Genomic DNA, 20,924 nt, shown 5'->3' on the forward strand with positions numbered 1-20,924 from the left:
AACTTTGTGATTATGTCGAAAAATAGATGAAAATGTGTAGTTTTTTGTTCAATAAAAAAAAATTGTCTTATAAATATGTGTTTGTTTCATAGAAGGGCTGTAACTTGCTTTCTGATCGTCTCTTGTAATTAAAAAAAAAAAAGTGGATAAAATATTGACTTATAAGTCAATAAAATAATAGAACCATCATAACTTTCAGAAATCAGAACGGTTTTCAGAAATATCATTTTAAGAATACAGCAATTAATATTTATGACCATTAAAACCTAAATAAGTAACATAATACGTAATTAAAAGTAAAATCATTATATAAGTAATTAATATAATTGATTTGGATAAATAATCTTATTCTACATTAAAAAAATAGCATTATCCAATATCATAATAATTATTATTTTACAATAGAGAATTTACAGAGTTAAAATCATTATTTTATACAAAAACTTTTTTGTATTAAATTAATTCACTTACATAGGTAAAAAAAAAATTATATCTATGATAAAATTCACAAACAATATATTATCAGAATATTCAGAATAAAAAATAATAAGTTATCTTTTTTAAATCATTCATTGACTTATTTCAACTCGCATGCAATATAGAAAGAGCTCCTTGACAGAGCAAAAAGTTAGTGTATTAATGCTCAAAATCTGAACATTATAATAATTTATAATGAATTTGAAAGGATTCTTATTTAATTAATATATATATATATATATATATAAATTCTATTAAATAAACCACCTGGTGTAGAATAACATTTATTATTGTTGTTTAATAAATAACAGCAATAATAATATATTTATTATGCAATAACAGAATTATTTCAATCGTGACTAAGGATGCGGGATCCCATGAAAGTATCTTAATATTCTATACTAGGTGGTTTGTTTAATATAATTTAACAGCACAGAGGAATAATATTAATTTTGAAAAGATTAATTTCAGTAATACACATATATAAATAAATAACTTGATCCACCAAGTACAGAATAAGATTAAATTAGATAGGATGACACTTACCTTACACAAGAGTACTTTCACAATTTTCTCGCATCTTAAGTTGATCCAAACTTATAATTGTTCACGTAAAATTACATACCATAAATACACAATATTAACAAAATAAAATCTTGATAAATACAATAACACAAAATTTGTTAAAATTTTGGATATAAACTTTAAAATCAATTCAAATCAAAATGGAATTAAATTTTTTTTTCCTTTTATATTTAAGATTTAAAATCAAAATCAAAAGTTAAAATTAAAGTTAAAAATTCCATATATAAAAATAGGTTGTCAAATAATAAAAATATTAATTAAAAGTTAAAATTATAAATATGTTAAATAAGAAGGAGTGTGTATGTGTGTGGTTTGGCTAGCCAATATTATGTTACTGTCTGGATAGTAATATAATATACAATGGACATGTAATGTTCAGATTCAAAACACTAGTGTTTTGAATCAAATGTAATACGTCAAACAATCGATAAAAACAACACTTCATATAACAAAGTATGATGTACATTTTAATAACCACAATCTCTTAGTAATGTGTGAAGTCAGTTGTTACAAATATACTTTCATCACTTAACTACAACAAAATTACACATCACAAAACAATATATATAATAATCAATAATATTAAAAAAATTTGTGATTGGAATAAGCAACTAACTGTGTTAAATATTTTTGTAATTATTACATTTGAAAAAATAGATATTACAATAAAAAGATATCTCAATCGCATTATAAATTATTGAAAAAAGGAAATGAGCAACAGTTTCAGTTTTTACAAGTAACAGTAGGAAAACATGAGTTCATATGTTGTTATAAACATAAGCAGAAAGGTGTCTTAATTTGATGTCAAAAAGTTAGATCACTCTTACATTTTCTTTTCATGAGCATTCTTTTAACAATTTAAAATAATAATTTTCAAGCACACAAGACATAAATATTAATTTAAAATACTTACTGTCTCTCCCTGAATCCTGTATATATCACTAAGAGCCATTGCCACTTCAGAAGACCGTTTATTAAGATACAAAGCTTTTTTGTAACAACATCTAGCTTTTACTAAATCATGAGTAACATAATAATTACCCAGTTCTAAGTAAACTTTATACCAGTAAGGCGCTAATTTTCCAGCCTATAAAAGTAGAACAAACCATAAACATATTAAATATCTACTAGTTAAAAAAACATCCTAAGTAATCAAATAAATATACCAGCACAGTGGCTGGCTGTCATCAGACCAAAATCCACATTTCATTTACAAAATATTTAATTTGATAAGGAAAATTTTCGACCGACTAAGAAATCGCAAATGACATCAGCATTAATGATAGTTCTGTAGAACTAATTACATGATTTTAATGAATGATTTGAGCATGCGCAGCGGTTATGAAATTTAAGCCAAAACTGTTTTCATTTGAATAGAAGAAAGAAAGAAAGTCACCATCATCCTCAACACCAATACAAACAAAACAAATGAAGAGCTAAGTGAAAGTAATGCTGACCAGTTATATTTTTTATTTTTATTATATTTTTTATGAAGTTGTGGATATGAATACCCACCATAAGGCCAAATTTCCAACAAACATACTACCTAGAGGTTCTGCATCATGATAATTGCAGCCCTTTCTTCATATGTAATCCAGGATTTCTTGGTCAAGTATGAAACTCCTAAGATCACCAGACCCCTTACTTATTAGACATGGAATTTTGTGATTTCTGGTTGTTCTCCAACCCGAAAATGGGGCTAAAGGAGTTCCAATTTGACAGCAGTGAAGACAGCATTATGCTGTTGCATTGACCTATTATGAATGCTGTCACATTATGTTTCACTGTTGCAAATAATCTAATTAAAATGTTAATATAGATAACTTTCTAAAAAATTTTCTAGAAATATTTCTTACGGATGAGTTTATCACTCTTTTGAATAATCAGATATTTCAGTTGTTAAAAGTGATATCACCTAGTATCTTTTGGTTACATACACTTCTGCTCTCCAAACATTTATATAGAAACATGATAATGTTCATCTCTTGCAAATTACAAACTAATGAAATTTCAACTGATAAATTGGATAAATTTCTGCAATCTAATTCATGGCAAACAACATAACTGATATACAACAAAGAATGGATATTGAAATGACAATGGTGTATCACAAAGTTATTTCATCTTTCGCATACAATAACCTGAGTACAGTAATGGAGACAAATAGTGTAATATACAATTTACTCTTGGATAAATTATAAATCCACATTCAAAAAATTGGATCCTCTTCAAAACACTCGTTATAATAATACACTAAACTAAATAATAAAACTAAATCAAGGTTTGCACACTATATAAAACAATAAATTTCAATAAACAAAATGGAAAAAGTATATTTATCTTTAATATAAACATGAATAAACAATAAAGTACCTTAAATAATGCATTAATGCCTTGTTGAATCTCATCTTCTTCTAAACAACGCATACCTAGATGATACCAAGCATCTGGTGAGTCAGGATGTTTAACAGTAATACCAAAAAGTATATCAAGAGGTGGCATAGCCTTATCGGCTAGCTCAGCTAATTGAACTCGAAGTAATATAGCAGTAACCTCATTACTACCACTGGTATACATAGTTTCCAGTTTTGCTAACAATTTTTTTGCTATATCCCACTTTTCTAAATGTATATGAGCTCTGCACATACATTCCAAAGCCATTGCATTATTTCTGTCTTCTATTAACAACTGTAACGTTTAAAATCATAACAATAAATTAGAATTATAAACTTGCCAACAATTTCTACCCAATAGTAAAATTAAAGTTACAATCAAAAAGTAATTGTGTTGCTCCCTGTTAATATTTTAGAACTTCATAAATAAATAGAGTAATTTGTTTACGTTTAATAAAAATCTTCATTAAATTTTTGTACGCCATAAAATACAAATTAATATCTTTCAGTTCTGGAAAATGTAATTTTGTTCAACAATATATTTACTATGATAGCTTAAGATGAGATATCAGTCTGCAACTCACCACACAGGAGAAGACACGTTCTATGTGATGGTTTCGGTCACCTCACCACCCCCTCTGTACTTTCCCCTTATGGGCTTTACCAGAGTTCATCTTCAGTACCTTGGCAATGACATCTTTCAGTCTAGCCTCATCATAGCCCTGTAGGGAAAGACATCCACCTTGTGATGTTTCCGGTCGCCACACCACCTCTCTGTTCCTAGCCTCGAGGGGCTTTACCAGAGGTCCCTCTAACTGATTACATCTCACAGTCATCAACCAGGCCTCAGTTGGGATGCCACCGATGTAAATGCCTCCGCACACATTTACATTAGTAAAACACAAATCAAATTTTGCTTTCACGTAGGCCTCAAACAGACATCTTCACGGTCAACCTAACATGATTTCCTCAAACTAACTAACTGAGACCGCAGAAGCGCGGACCCTGTGCCTAGTCTAAATTTGACAACACTGGTCGGCCTAGCCTTGTGACTGATGAACGACGATGAAAATCAACGATAAAATTCATGAAAATTGCCGTATTATGGAACATCGCTCTTTAACGTCAAACAATACTCTGCAAGCATTATTTCACTCCACTGTCACTAGTACCTGTTTGCCATGACTGAGATTTGATGGTGAAGATATTATCAAAGCTCATCACTGATGGCATCGAGATTGTCCAGAAAGAAATCCAGGTGTGAATCCAAAAAATGAATTTTTATTATAACCCATACATGTTTTAATTCTGTTAATTTACTGTAATAAATACACCCATAATGTCACAGTAGTTGGGGGATTTATGATTTTATAAAATGTTTTTCACAACACTTAAATGACATCCATGCTGACTTTTCAATTTACCTTATCAGTTCTTCCTTTTCTTTTTCCTTTCAAAAATGTATTACTTGATTTTAACTTTTTCTTTCAAATAATGAAACCCAGAACATTTTTCCCCATTGCCTTAAATAAGGTTTTGAAAAGCCCAAACTTTACATGTAGTTGAGGTATAAGAATTATTTCTTAAGTTAACTAGTGGGGAATGTACAAACAACATTGTTCTGTCCAGGCATAAGTGCTTCACCTTTCGCCCATTTCTTTCTGATAAAATGATTTGTTTTGTCCCTGGTGTCCCAATCACAAAAAAAGCAAGAAAATTTAGTAGCAGAGATGGAAACCCATTAAATGCAACTTTTAAATTACAACATCTAGTCTAATGGCAATTCTTTACTGATTTATTTCTAACAGGATTATCATACTGTCATACTTTTTTTCAAGTTAGTCGCATAATATATTGGATCAGAAGAAAATTTGTTGCCACTGTATTAAAGGACATGCTTTAAACTAGTTTTCAAACAATCAATGAACAGTTTCCATTCTCCAGCTATGTTCATGATGAAGTGCATCTATATCAACCCTAATATTGTTAAAATACACTAAATTATTTTCTTCAGAATATAAATCCTCCTGACAATTATGAAAGAAACAAACTTCAGTGTCAGTATGGAGAAGATTTCAGCTTTTCAGCCTAGATCACAAAAGCTCTGCTTGTTTCTCCTGAAAAAAAGTTATTTTAATTCAGTTTGAGTTATCAGATAAGATTTTAGAAAGTCGACTCTGTTTCAAAAGTAGGATTATCATACTCCTCATAACAAACTTTAGTGGCTACCTTGTATTCCAATTCATCTTCTAAAGTTACATGTATTGGAGGAGGATATGATAATGGCCTTGGAGACAGTACCAACCATAAGCCTTTTACCAGATGGCAAATTCTGGTACTGCACTGTGTTTGGAATTATTACTTATTTCTTTTATCTTTGTAATACAGAAATCTGACAAATGATCTTGTGTTCTGACACCACACATTCATCAATATGGCAAAACTCATGTGGCAATTGCGCCTTGCAAAGTCTATCAGACATTTCACACAGATCAAACAGCAGGTGTAAGGGACCCAGTTCCTATCCTGAACCCCAAATTTAAAGCCAAAGTATAGTTCATAACATTTTTTTAACAAGTGGAGTCAAATTTCATCATTGTTCTTTAAAGTCAAATTCCCCACATACGATAACAGAAGCTATCCGGATCATTTACTTCCTTGGCATATTTATTCACTAACACAACACACTTGACACAGTAACTATAAATCACACAACTAAATGAAATCACAGGACATGCCTTCATAGTGAATTTTTAACATCACACTACATATTAAAGTACAATGCTGGTGTGTTAACTGTATAATTCAGCAGACTCCTCCGCAATAACATATCAGAACCTGCAGTAAATTAATCATCATGCATTCATGCGTATAAAGCTATTGTCTTCATAATGATATGTTTATACCCCACCCACTGTTAGAAACTATTCATAGCAAAATCATCTTTGCAAAATCTGTGTTTCTGTGGATGTTGTTTACATATTTAAAAGTTATCTGTTGATTTTAGTAAGGCATGGTAGTTACATGATTTAAGACATCATCCAAATTTCAATATATTGCAATTTTAATGCTACAATTACATGTATGCCATTTTAACTAAATTAAAATTTTACAATTTACTTATGAAAGAGATTTAAAAATAAACAACTATTTTTACGCTCTGTTCTTATAATTTGGAACAAATCAACAGTAACTTAAAAAGTTTCTACACTACATATAGAAATAAAAGATATTGTCAAAGCTGCATACATACAACTCAATATATTTAATGCTATCATCAATTATGACAAAAAAATACATGAATTTAACTTAAACTCTTATGCAATGTTTAGTGCATATATCCTCCTTTGCCAATAAAGTTTTTTGTGTTATGTAGTTAAAGTAAGATAACAAATTTAATTTTTTGTGAGAATATTTTCACATCTATAACCAAGAAAACCAAAGTTTGGTGTAGTTCATGTACAATGCATAAAACTGTATATTGTATTGACTCATGTAAAACACATACCTTTTTTCTTAAAAAGGAACATGAAATTTATGGGTGCATGTGACAAGCTGGATTTCCAAATGAGGGTCCAATATTTGTATTTACTACTGTACTACATTATTGTAATATAATATACAATATATGGTAGTAACCAAAACAAACTGTAGCATATATTCTAATTACTTTTGATTTCACATCATTAATGCTGAGTCACATCTGTTATGTAGACTATATCATAATTGCCTGTTTATAAACAAACTTTTGTCATAAGCATTTTGTTTATCTCTGCATTTTCAGTTATTATAGCATATGTTATTATTAATCATCTTGTAATTTTATATAAAACACAAGTCATTTCAGATAAACTCATAACAGTATTCATTTTGTTTTAGTTGAATGAAGGAAGATTATATATTCAGTTATACTAAATTTTTTCAATTAGTAAACTTTAAGCAAACTAGTAAAAATGAATTCTATAAAACATTTTAAATTATTTACAGTAGGCGAAAAATTAGTTATTCGCTTAGCTGAGGATGTCTGTAATTGTGCAGCAGGCTGTAACTATGATATTCCAGAATCATGTATAAGAAATCGGAGAAAGAAAAAGAGAAGCAGTATCTTTTACAGTATTATAATTAGTATTATGTGACTGAATTTGGAACTTCCCTCAAGTAGAAGAGCAGTAGTTTTCTTACATTCAAGATATATGCGAGCAAGGATTTGCTGTTTCAATAGATGACCCGATTAAAAGCCGCACAAATTGTGAGGAAACTTCAAATACTGAATTTTAAAGCAAGTCTAGGATAGTTAAATTGTTTTATGTATAGGTATGAACTATAAATAACAAAACATACATCTGCATGTCAATGTTTGTCAAATACCTTTCAGGAAAATTTATTGGCCTTTTAGAGTTATTTAATTCAGCTACGACAAGAAAATAGCTTTCTAATGGGAGAGATAGCAAATGCCAATCAAACATCAGTTTACTTCCACACGGCAGCAGATTCAACAATTAACTCTGTCAGTGATAACACTGTTTGCAGTTTTACTTTGTAAAACAGTACTTGTGGTTATGTAAAACAGCAATGTACAATCATGTTGATGATACTTGTAGTTGGCAAAAATTTCTATCATTTATTGCAATTAAAGAAAAAACTTTCCAAAGAGTGTAAAATGACTTGCTGCTATGTCACTGACAGGTGCCAAGAAAAAGGATGGATGGCGAAAGCACTTGTTTTAAAGCGGGTAAAATGTGTGGGTGCAAGAACCTGGTGCTCTTTTAAAATTACCGTCTTGTTTCAAAAGAAAACTTGAACTATTGTTGGAGAAGTTTTTACTGTTTCAGTGAGTATTTTTTATTATGTAATATAACGACATAAAATTTAAACAAATCAATTTTAAACAAATTTCTAATTTTAATCAAATCATATTTTTATTTAAATAAGCACTATTTTTTTTACTACTGCTTCTTAAGTATTCTGTAAACATAATTCTGTCTACAAAAATAAATAATTAAATTTATGTTAGATACTGATCATGCTCCTCCGTTGATGTAAGGTCCTGGAGTTTTGCCAGGTCACTGCAATAACCTCATTGCAGTGGATAGAAAAAGGCAGAACCTTACATAAGCAGGTCCTACCTAACAAAAAATGCAGACGACTATTCTCTGGTCAAATGGATGAGAATGTACAATAACATAATAATACTACAACTAAGTAAAAATATAGATTGTAATAAAAAACAGACCTCTCCAAATGATTGTAACATAAAATCATTCAAAATAACATGGCCTGTATCCCTCCATAATCAATGTAATGAGAAAAATCAAAAACTGCAGATTTGCAGTAGAAAAAGCGGAAAGAATTTATATTTCCTGTAGATCTACAGGCTTAATAGCAAAAGTGTTAATTTTAAGACTACCTATTTCAAGAAAGCATTCAAAATAAACAAATGCAGATTACAAATGTTATGTATGTACCAAAGGACCTTTATTTTTACTTACATCAGATGGTATAAAAAGCTTATACCAGCTTTTTAATTATAAAAAGCTATCAAGTTACAAGACTTAACAAAAAAAAAAAAATCATAGATTTAACTCCTAGATTATTTTAAAATAAACTGAAGAAAAACTTTCATCTGACTGAGAAAAAAACTCTAAGAAAAAATACTTATAACCAAACCCCCCCCCCCCCATCATCAGACTGCACTGTAATAAAACATAGACCTCTCCAAGTACTATATTGTAATATATAAAATCATTCAAAATAACCTGCCCTGCATCTCTCTCTATAATTAATGCAATGAGAAATATCAAAGACTACAGAAATGGAGTAGAAAAAGTGGGAAGGATTCATATTCATGCTTTCCTGCAGATCTGCAGGCTTAGCAGCAAAAGTGGTAATTTAAAGACTACCTATTTCAAGAAAGTGTTAATAAAAAGATATCCATAAACATCAGCCTTTAAAACAAAACAAGAGTAAAACCTACAAAACAAGTTTATTTATAAATTAATTAACAACAGATCTTTTACATCTATCTATTTCATCTTCTACCCTTTGTTCTAAAGCATTTGATTATTAATAAATTTAAGAAACAAGGCCAAATCTTAGGGAGTGCAAAAATGTGGTAAAACGCTCTAGCTTCAAGTAAAAAGTTTGAAATCATCTAAGATAAAATTTAACTATTTTTATATATGGTATATGTAGCAACCAAAATAAAATCTTAATTAATACTACATACTTGTTTACAGATGTCAATACTCTGATTCCATTTTTTTTCATCTCTTGAATGCACTAGAGCTTCAGCTAATAGCGTGTCAATAATACTCTTAAATTTTGGATCTGGATTATACTTCTTAGCAGCTTTAGCACATATTTCAGCATCATAATAACAAAGTAATTTCAGATGAGCTTTGCTAAGCATACACTGAGCATGCCAAGAACTGCTGTCTTTAGTAATACCTGTTAATGTTCAAAGAATAAATCAATATAAATCTATTTTTTGGTGAAAAACGGTCTTAACAACATTCAAAATTTTTAAGTTATCGTGTACAAGAAATCTTTTTCATTTCATTTAATGCTTAAAGCTACAGGATAGAATAAAAAAAACAACTGTGTCGAAGATACAATTCCTATGCAGATTCTTGACAATACTACTGTCGATAGACTTATATTTTTATTGCTTTAACTTTTTTAATTTGAGACATATCAAATAAGCCTTTTGAATCTCCTGAATTTTTCTTTAGATAACAGCAGATAATGTATATTTTACAATTAAAAAGTATGCATTACATAAAAAAGATTTGTTTGCTAAGTTACATCTTTTAAAATACAATGTCATTAATGACTAATATAAGGACACAAAATGATGTTATGCTAAATTAAAATTTTGAAAGGCTGTAATTATTGAATAAAATTCTAGTATTGTTAATAGTTGCATTCGCGGAATTATAGCAAAATACATTTATAACTTTATAATGGTCTATTGCAGTGATTCTCAACCTTTATAAGGGATAGATAAAAAAAAAGATGGATTAGATAAAAAAACAACCTAAGTACAGGAAGATCTTGTTTGCCCATAGGTTAACACCATCAGAACCCAAGAAATAAAATAACTTATCACAAGCAACTGCCCGCCCAGAACCCCTTAGAGTTCGAGTTCTAATTACTGGAATATTACTCTCCCTGAAATAGTCACAGTACTTGGCTATTTCTGTGAGTTTCAAGCTAAATAATTCTCACTGTATTTGTGTAGCAAAAAAAAAAAAAATTAATAATAACAGATATCTTGGACTTAATTTATCCCATAATCACTTTTAACGGTCTTAAGCAATTTCATTTCAACAAAATTACCTTAATTCCCTTATACCTGCATCATACTGCCACATCTATACTGCTTTTGACTTTATGTTAACATAAAAAGCACAAATTTTTTTTTTTAAATATGGCTTATTAACTCTAATAACTAAACTAAAACCTTTTTAAAAATAAACTGAAATATCTATAAATGCACAACTTGTTTAGTTTGATCCATTTTATGTCTAGTTACAGGAATGTTCTTTTTTTTATATTTTGCTGTTATTTCCCAAAACTGCTATTATATAGTGTATAATATTGTTACACTATGCTGTATTATGATAGAATAGTTTTAAAAAAAATAAATATGGATCTTCATTGCCTGTAGGCTGTATCATTTTTTTTTTTTTTTTAAAGCCAATTCTGTTACTATCTATTATATCAGTCACGAGCTTGGTTCTGATTCCTGATGAATAACATAGATTCCACTGTTGCTTACTTATTTTAAAATAACAGTAACAACGGCACATTAACAGTTAGTGATAAGCAATACATTCAGATCTAACTACTGCTTAGATTAGGTATTTATCTATTATTAATTAGACATTTGTCCATGTGAGATAATGCTTTTCAAGAGCATATTGTAAAAATTTTAAATCATAATTTTCATAAATATGAATACTTGCTTATTAACTTTTTTCATTTGCTTCCATCTACTGAAAATAATTGAATGTAATGAACAAATAACTGATACTCTACTAATATTTAATGCACCAGTTCTGCTGATACAGCCCTAAGTTTTACCATTAAGTGCTACCAATTCTACCATATTTTGCAGTAACCTTGCTGCCACATAAGTTACGATCAATCATCAAAATTTTGCAATGTCTACAAAAAATTTTCATAAAAACAATTTCTTTTTTCAGTTTTTAGATAAGAAATACATCATAAATGAAACAATGAAAGCTAAAACATATCCCAAAATAATATGATTTCCTTAGGAAATAAACAATGATTATTAAAAATATATATATATATATATATATATATCGCTTATAAATCTCAGAATCGGTCAATTGAAACTTCCAAATGAGTTTTTGTTGAAAATTCCATATAATGTTATGGACTTTTTTAATTACATAAAAAATACAAGGTAAAATTTTTAAATTAAAATTTTGAAACAAAAACAAGAATGCTGCTTTGAAATTCCCTATATAATTTTTAAAAACGTTGTAAATTTATTTGATATTTTTATAATTTTAAAATTTGTGAGGATTGAACATTCAACAGTGAGAATGGATTAATAACAACAAGAACAAGTCATACAATTACTATGTGGATGTGACCACATTTCCTGTATGGCCACAGTTAACAGTGCCCATTTTAACATGGTTAACCACATAAAAAACCATGCATTAAATAAAAATTTTATGGGAATCAGTTTCTTAACATCAATTAAAGCGTACTCCAAATAAATCAAGTTTGGTTTATAACAACATGGAAAAACGGGAACACAAGCATAAAGCTGCAGACTACTACTGTACTACCACGATAACAGGAAAAAGAAATCTGGGTAACCAAGGAAACAATGTAGGGAATATGAGAATACCACAAAAAGCCTCAAGTTTATCCTACAAATAAAAGAATACACTTAAGTAGAAAAATGAATAATAAGGACTATTCATCAACACATTTACTGATTTTTGTGGCAACTATATGAAATTTTTTCTTAAGTATCTGGGGTCGTCCAATTATATAAAGATGAAGAAGAAATGAGGCAACAAAATCTTACTTCTCACACGTAGGAGGAATCAAAAAACTTATTCTTATGAAAGATCCTTGATAAAATTTAGCAGATTATTCACCTTTTGAAATTAAAAGTAAATCAAAATAAAATGTGTACAAAGAATTTTATAGCAAATTTCTTTTTTATAAAAAAGGCAAAATGTAGCTACAACATCTAAGTATCTGTAATATGTTTCCTTTTATTTGATTTTTATATTTACACAAATAGTAGAAAAAATTCTCAATTTGTTTCAGTAACAAATCTCATGCTTAATGAAAAGAAAAATAAGTTTTCTACATGTAAAATTTTATATTAAAAAACAAAAGATTTAGGCTGATTTTTAGAAAGAAATGTTCTAATATTTAACAATTCCATATTTTAATGCCTCAAAAAAAGTAACACATAATATGAGTCATGACTACTGTCCGTTTAAAAATTAAGTACTTTTCATGTTTAACAAAAAAGTCAGTGACATTATATTAACTTACTATTTTATTTTTATTTTTTAGCAAACTTAACCAACTATTACTCTGAGAAATGTAACTTTTGATTTCATCTTCTTCTTCTGCTGTTTTATTTTCGTTCACAATTCGATCATTATCTCATTTTGTTTCTTTCTTCTGTCCAAATGTATCCTGATTTCTTTTAGGTTTTCTTATCCCTAAAAATTTGTTACTTTTTTAAAAGTTTTCCTATTCAGTATTTCTTAAATTTTATTTCCTTTCTTCCAGGTTTTGTTTGACATCTGTTTTCCATTTTGGTTTAGTTTTTTTTAGCGGTCAAAGATTCTTTTTATCAACCTTTATGGAATCATTCTAATGTAGTACCTATAAAAACAGATTCTCTTTTTCCTTACCGTATCTGATAATTTTTCTGTTTCCTTATAAGTTTGATGACTTTCCTGAGTTTTTCATTCATCTTCAATTTTTCTTAATTCAAGAATCCTTCTTTCTTTTTTCCATTTCTTCCAGAACCTTATTCAAAGTCAGGCATGCAGCTGCGTAGACTTTATAATCTGAGAGTTGTAATGCCAAATTTTGGATTTTACTGAAAGAGCTTCTGTTTTTTTTTAGATTATTAGTTACATTTCCATTTTTCTTGATCTTACTGTGTTCCCTTCTTTAATTAAACTTAATGGGCTAAATGATTTTGCTTAAATACTTATATTTCTTAACTGGATTTTTCCTTATTTGTTTGCTGTTTCCTGAGTTTTTAAAGTTAATCATGTTTTCTCAAAAGATATAACTATCCTCTTTTTTGCCTCTACTTCTTTTAATGTGATCTTCTGAATTATCATATTTTTTTCATTTTCTGCCAGTAAAACCAAATCATCTACAAAGGCTAAATAGTCTACAGTTTAATTGTACTTTTGTAATCCAATCTTACTTGTAACCTAGGTTACAAGTAACCTTGGTTAAATTCTAGAATTTAACCAAGAATTTCTGACCTTTTCCTCCACTCCTTCATAATCTTCTTGAGAACACGAGTTTAAAAACATTGGTGAAAGTTCACCACCTTACTTCATTCCTGTTTTAATTTTGAATAATTTTGGATTTAGTTTCTATTAAAATTCATTTTATGATTTCCCTTATTCTCCTGTCAACACCAAATTCCTCTAGATCTTAATATTTCCCCGTCAAGAGTCATGCTTTTTTAAAATTCACTGATGTTATTTAGTTTCAGACTTTCAAGTCTAAAAGTAATAATATTACTTTCAGATTGCAATTTGTTAAGCACGTTAACTTCCCTTTCTGAAATCCTCTACTTTCCAATTTTTAGTTCAACCTGTTGTTACAGTGTGTTCAAAAGAACTACATAGAGAACCTTGTAAGTTACAGGCAATCCTTCTTTAGATGTTAACCTCTTTCTTGTGTAAACTGAAGCAACAGATCTTTCCAATCTTCTGGAATCTTATCTTCAAACCAAATTTTTCTCAACTTCTCAATCAGTTTTTCTAATATCTCCCCATCCACATTCTAGCTATTAGCATGTTTTCACTTTGATTTCTTACTTTTTTAATTTTCTTACGATATATTGAATTTCCTGCTTGTCTGAAGGATTAGCCAGGTTAGTGGAAGTAAGTTTTATCTTATCAAATTTGTATTTTGGTTCTTCAGAGTTTAGTAGATTCTGAAACTTTCGATAATTCCACAGTTTTCTTCACTGTTTAGTACAATTTCTCCATTTTATTTCTTGAAGCACAGACTTGGTGGTTGGTATTTTGAAAGTCAATTCAAAAGATTTAAAAAAGGTTTCTGGTGTTGTTTATTCTAGTCACTCTGTGTTAACTGATTTTGCCTGTACTTTTTGTATCTTACAACCTAGGCTGTTTTGCTTTCTCTGTCATCTGAGGTAATGTTCTTCTTTTGCGATCAAATACTATTTTTTTCAAGTTTTAATTTATTTGTCAAGTTGATCTCCACAAACTTCATTCCAGCACCAATGATTTTTTGTTCACCTGTTTGCCATGACTTCAATTTACTGGTTCTGTGATTTTGTCTTGTAAATTCTCTGAATTTAGGTTTTTCTATTCTAACCCACTGGGTTGATCTAGTGGTAAACGCGTCTTTACAAATCAGCTGATTTTGAAGTCGAAAGTTCCAGTGTTCAAGTCCTAGTAAAGACAGTTACTTTTATACGGATTTGAATACTAGATCGTGGATACCAGTGTGGTATCTTTGGTGGTTGAGTTTCAATTAACCACACATCTCAGAAATAGTCGGTCTGAGACTGTACAAGACTTCACACTTCATTTACACTCATACATATCATCCTCTGAAGTAATACCTGATGGTAATTCCTGGAGGCTAAACAGGAAAAAAGAAAGGTTTTCTATTCTATTGACTAGAGTAAAGAACTTCTCTGTTTTGTTTGAGTTTTCTTCAATCTGTTCTGAGAATTATGCTCTCTTTCTGTTTTGGAATGACTTTTATGATAGACCTTGCTCATATAATGTCTCGATATTTGTGAGTTTAATTACTTTTACCTTCATTATTCTTTCCTCCATTTGTAGGAAACTGTTAAGTGATCCATTTGAAATTCTTCAAGGTTTTGGTTGGGAGATCTCCTGGATCTTCGTTTGCATTCAATTTTTTTGAAATTTCTGGAAAATAACTCAAAATTGAAGACACTGTACAGGCTAATCAACCTCACACCATTCTTGTCCATTCTAAAATGAGCTTGAAGGTTTTTCACAAGGTCTTTTCTTTTCTGACCTGCATTTTTAAGTCTCAAAAGTAGAATTTTAGCATTTTGTTCTAGAAATTTGTATATTTCTTGTTCAGGAAGTTTCCAGAATTCTTTGACCTTCTCTATGATTTTCTTTTGCTGGGCTGTTTGGGGTAAGGCAGTTGATCAGAGTGTAGTTTTTGTTTCACAACTATTGTCAGAAGAAAAAGCCTTTCAGAAGAGAAGTTTTTGACTACGTTTAAATTTTTTTAACGTTAAATTCCTTTTAAAATGCTGTAATTTTCTGATTCTATTGTATTTTCATCTGTAAATACAGTTTCCAAAATTGCTATAATTAGAATTTGTTCTTCATAAAAAATTTTAGTTAGTATTTTAATTTTCCTACTTTAAGAAGAGAGTTTGTGTTTAAAGTTTCAAAGAATTCTTGTGTTTTGATTAATTTAATTATTGTGTGTTTTCAAGAGGTTCCAATTTCTCTTTGCATGTGATCTGAGATCGCCAGAATCCACTGGCCTTGTTGCACCACTTATGAGATGGTGGATTTCAATTCTTGAGTTATTTTCTTATATATATTAGCAAATTTACCACCTGGCTAACTCCATTATCACAAATATCACAAGCATCTTGAGTTATTTTAAGCTGTTTTTCTTGTTTGGAAAAACAGAATTTATTCTACCTAAAGTTTACAAATAAAACTGAGTCCTAAAGATTACTCTACTCTTGTTAAGTCAGAAATTTCTTTCTTTTTCAACCCAGGATCACCATATGAAGCCATTTTGGTTCTAGTCAGAAGATACTTGAAGAAAATTTTCCTCTCTACATTTTCCATGTCAGAGAATCAGACTCAATTATAAGAAAGATCCCTTATAAAATAAAAAAAAGAACCAGGGAAGAGAGTCTTTTAAAATCTGACACTCTCACATAGTGGGAAAAGAATCTAAAAATTATAATTCTATGCTTGGCCCCTCAAGATTTAACAAATTTGTTTTTTTAAATGAAACACAACACATTTATATTGTGTAAATATAAATAAATAATAATGAAAAAATAAACAATATTAATGTAAGTTAAAAAATACAGCTAGATAACAAAAAAATACAATCACCTGTTTCTAATAGATCTCTGGCATCAGAATACAAAGAATTTCTTATTAATTGTGCAGCTTTAGCTAATAAACCAGAATAAGATGCAGGATTTCCTTTAAGAAGTTCATCACACCAAGGCGTAATATCACTCTCAACATTACGTATAATATTAGGTTCTTCAATGCTCAGTTCACCAAACATTTTGCAAGCTAATTCCTTTAAATTTAAATCAGATGTTTCAGCAGCACAATCTATGATTTCATTAATTTTTTTAAAACTGTAAAGTATTTCCAATAATTTCTTTTTAGCTTTAACAGGATCCCTTTCAGTGATGACCAAAGCTTCAGATAACTAAAACATACGGTTTAAAAAATAATCATACACAAGTACATAAAAATATAAAATATAATTCTAAATTCTATAACGCTTAAAATTCACTTATAACCTTTACTTATAACCTTAACTTAACCTTTCTCTTTTTATCCTACTAACATTTTCTATAAACCACATTTATCATACAATAAAAAATAAACAGCAGGAAAATGTATACAAACATATTTTTTATGAAGCTATTTTAGCAAGTCAATAGTTAGGTGGGTTACATAACTTGGAACACAAGTGGGTTAGAATTGTTCTACAGTACATATCTGAAGGGATCAAGCATCCCAGTAGAAGGCGACTATGTCATATAGGCCAGACTAAAGAAACATGTAAAGAAGTGAATAGAAGTGAATAGGAGTTAATAGTTTAGTTTTATCCATAACCAATTTATTATTAGCAGTAAAAAAAAAAAAACTGCTTTATAAGAGTGATATCAGTTTTTCTATGTTCATTACAATAATAAGAGATAGTAACACAAAAAACATGAAATAGACAAAATTTTAATTGCAACTTCCTTTATTTCTATCCTGAGAAAGACTTATACAGACTAAAATAAAAAAAAATTGCACTGCAGCAATAAAATCTTTTCAATTACTGTACTAAGCTCAACAAAAAGTTCATGAAAGTGTACAAAATTGGAAAAAATATAGAAAAGTTGAAGGACTAAAAACAACCTCAGCGATTCATTTCCAATTTTAAGTTAAGTTGATTGGAATAACTCTGAAAGAAAATGAATGTGAATTCATTGTAATAATGAATGCAAATTGGAACAAGAATGTGTTATTAGAATTTATATAAGTTGAATTAGAATGTTCTGAACAATTAATTAGACTTCATTATTACCAATAATAATTTATACAGAACTGATATAAATTTCCGGAATTTACGAAGTGTGTTCAAAAAGTAATGAGAATTTTGAAATTTCACTGGATGTATTAGTCAGATTCTCTGCATTTTTTCACTGTTGTATTAGTAAACACGTCTGAAAAGTATCTGTAAACTTTTAGCCATACTGGATGTTTAGTCTGTTGTAAGCTGTCAAAAGGATAACACATGTTTTGGTACAATCAAAGATTTTTTATTTTTATAAATAATTGATCAGAGAATTTGTGTTAAATTTTGCTATTAGAATGGATTAAAATGTAGCAATGTTTTAAAAATATTAAATATTACTTTTGGTGAGTCTGCTGTGAGTAAAGCAAGGGTTTATGAGTAGTATAAGCATTTCCAAGAAGATCGTGAAGACCTTCCTTCAACTCAAAATGCTTATCCTTCAACTTAAAATGCTCTTTGAAGAAGAGCGTTTGAAGACAAATGTCCTGGGTGCCCCAGAACATCAACAACCGATGAAAAGATGGAAAAAGTAAAAGAAATGATTATCATCACCGAATCACAATCAGAGAAGTAGCTGATGATGTTGGGATATCAACTGGCTCATGCCATGAAATTTTTTCAGATGTTTTGGGTATGAAACGTGACAGCAAAATTTGTTCCAAAATTGTTGAATTTTGAACCAAAACAATGGCGAATGGAAGTTGCTCAGGAGTTGCTAAATGAAGTCAACAACAATGAAGAACTACTGAAACGTGTCACAACAGGTAATGAAACATGGGTTTACAGATATCATGTCAAAACTAAGGCTCAATCATTCCAGTGGAGGCTTTCTGGATCAAGACCGAAAAAAGCTCGACAAGTACGGTCGAATGTGAAGGTTATGCTCACAGTGTTCTTCGATTTTAACGGCATAGTGCATGATGAGCTCTTGTCACAAGTTCAAACATTCAACGAGTATTACATAATGCCGTTTGCATGAAGCAATCTGAAAAAAACACCCAGATGTGGCGAAACAATTCATGGCTTTTGCACCACAATAATGCGCCTGCTCACAATTCATGGTTTGTTCATCAATTTTTAGCAAAAACAACACTGTAATGATACCCCAGCCACCATATTTGCCAGACATGGCCCCGTATGACTTTTTTTCTATTTCCAAAGATAAAGAGAACCTTAAAGGGCCATCGTTTTACAAGCATAGATGAGATTGAAAGTAAATAGCTGAAAGAGCTAAACACTATTCCAAAGATTGAGTTCCAGAAGTGTTTCGGGGATTGAAAAAAGCACTGGAATAAGTATATATCTAATGGGGACTATTTTGAAGGGGATAACATTATTGTAGACAAATAAATAAAATTCTTTCGAAAAAACAAAAATTCTCGTACTTTATGAACACACCTCATACACCAGTAAGGTGATCAACAGAGCAAGTTGATTATATTTTTATCAACACAGTAGTAAGTGGATATATATTTTTAACTTATATATGTACATTATATACACATTTTTATGACAAATTTATTTTTAAATTAAATTTCATAAAATTTTATTAAAATTAATTTTAATTCAAGCATTATTGCCAATAATTTATTTACATAAGCAATAAAGGTTAAAATTATAAAGAACATTTTGATACATAAACAGCTTAGAGTGTAATGAAGTAATATGAGATTATATTACTTCGTTACGTATTACATTGATGAAATATACAAATCTTTGATAAAATGTTTTAAGAGTTTAAAGTGATATTCTAGTAAAACTGTTACAAGGCAGGACCAATTTAGTCTGCCTGGTAGACTCAAGCAATTATGGGTCATAGCAGTAGGGATATTTTTAATCCTTAAGAAAAAAATTAACTTTTCTGTTTTTTATTAATTAAATTTATATAAAAAAAATATAGAAACTGTAAGTTTCTATAAAAAATAACACCTTAGTTGTTTTTATTTGTATATTGTTACAACTCATTCTTTTCCAGCAAACCTCTGCAATAATTAAGCAAAATGATCTGTAAAAAGTAATTCATTGTTTATAAGGTTAACTAAAAATCTGTTTAATATGTAAAGGCTTATTTTGGAAAATCTTTAATAGTTACTTTTTTAAATAAGTTTTTACAATAACAGTAAAGGAATTATTATGAATAATCTAAAAGTTTCCTCTATAAATTTATTCTAAAATTAATACCCAGATGAAATAATGGAATGAACAATATGCACAAATGGTTATGCGTATTGACAGTTGTCAATAATACACTTTCTTAGTGTTGTTCTATGCCTCATTTTATTGTAAACGGCATTGACTGTAAAATTAGCATTATTATTGATTTTATAGTTTGGCATAATTTTAGGGTTTTTCACAATTATACACTGCATTATTTCAATTTCCAATTACATATATCAGTTGGTTTTGTGTGTCATCAATGCAAGTTACATTTGAAATATTTGTATTTAAATCATATATTTACTGTAAATCACAGTCCCACACCTAACACTTACAAATTTTTTTTTTCCAGTAACAAAAGAATTGCCCACCAATTACAGATATCATAGTGTATTTTTTTTATGAGAATGAATTTTGTAAGATGTCAAAATGTCAACCAAGACTGAAGATTTAAACCCAGAACCTTCCAGGTAAGGGGCAGAGATGCTATCACTTTGATAAGAGATCGACGGAGTAACATTATAATAATTATAAACTAATTTTTAACTTATAATTTACTTACAGGTTTTAACTGCTACCCTGTACAATACCAAAAACAATATTAGAATAACTTTCAAGCCCAAAGTATGTAAATTTACACAAACTAAGCACAGCAAAGCATACTCTTTTTTTGGCATAACCATTGTCTATAAATCGTAAGTTTATGAACCCAATATCCATGTTGTTTAATATATATATTTCTGGTATAACAATATT

At 29.3% G+C, this 20,924-nt stretch overlaps 1 protein-coding gene across 1 annotated transcript in view; it reads right to left on the reverse strand.

The window, feature by feature from the left end:
* LOC142322448 (tetratricopeptide repeat protein 37-like) overlaps positions 1-20,924 on the reverse strand; it is a 139,430-nt gene that overhangs the window by 82,463 nt on the left and 36,043 nt on the right. The window contains exons 4-7 of the mRNA XM_075361547.1: positions 16,817-17,147; positions 9,682-9,902; positions 3,436-3,750; positions 1,976-2,149 (exon numbers count right to left, since the gene is read on the reverse strand). Coding sequence (XP_075217662.1) covers positions 1,976-2,149; positions 3,436-3,750; positions 9,682-9,902; positions 16,817-17,147 — 1,041 coding nt within the window. The remainder of the gene's footprint in view (positions 1-1,975; positions 2,150-3,435; positions 3,751-9,681; positions 9,903-16,816; positions 17,148-20,924) is intronic.

The sequence above is a fragment of the Lycorma delicatula genome, chromosome 3, assembly GCF_047948215.1.
Source record: "Lycorma delicatula isolate Av1 chromosome 3, ASM4794821v1, whole genome shotgun sequence".
Lineage (NCBI taxonomy): Eukaryota > Metazoa > Arthropoda > Insecta > Hemiptera > Fulgoridae > Lycorma > Lycorma delicatula.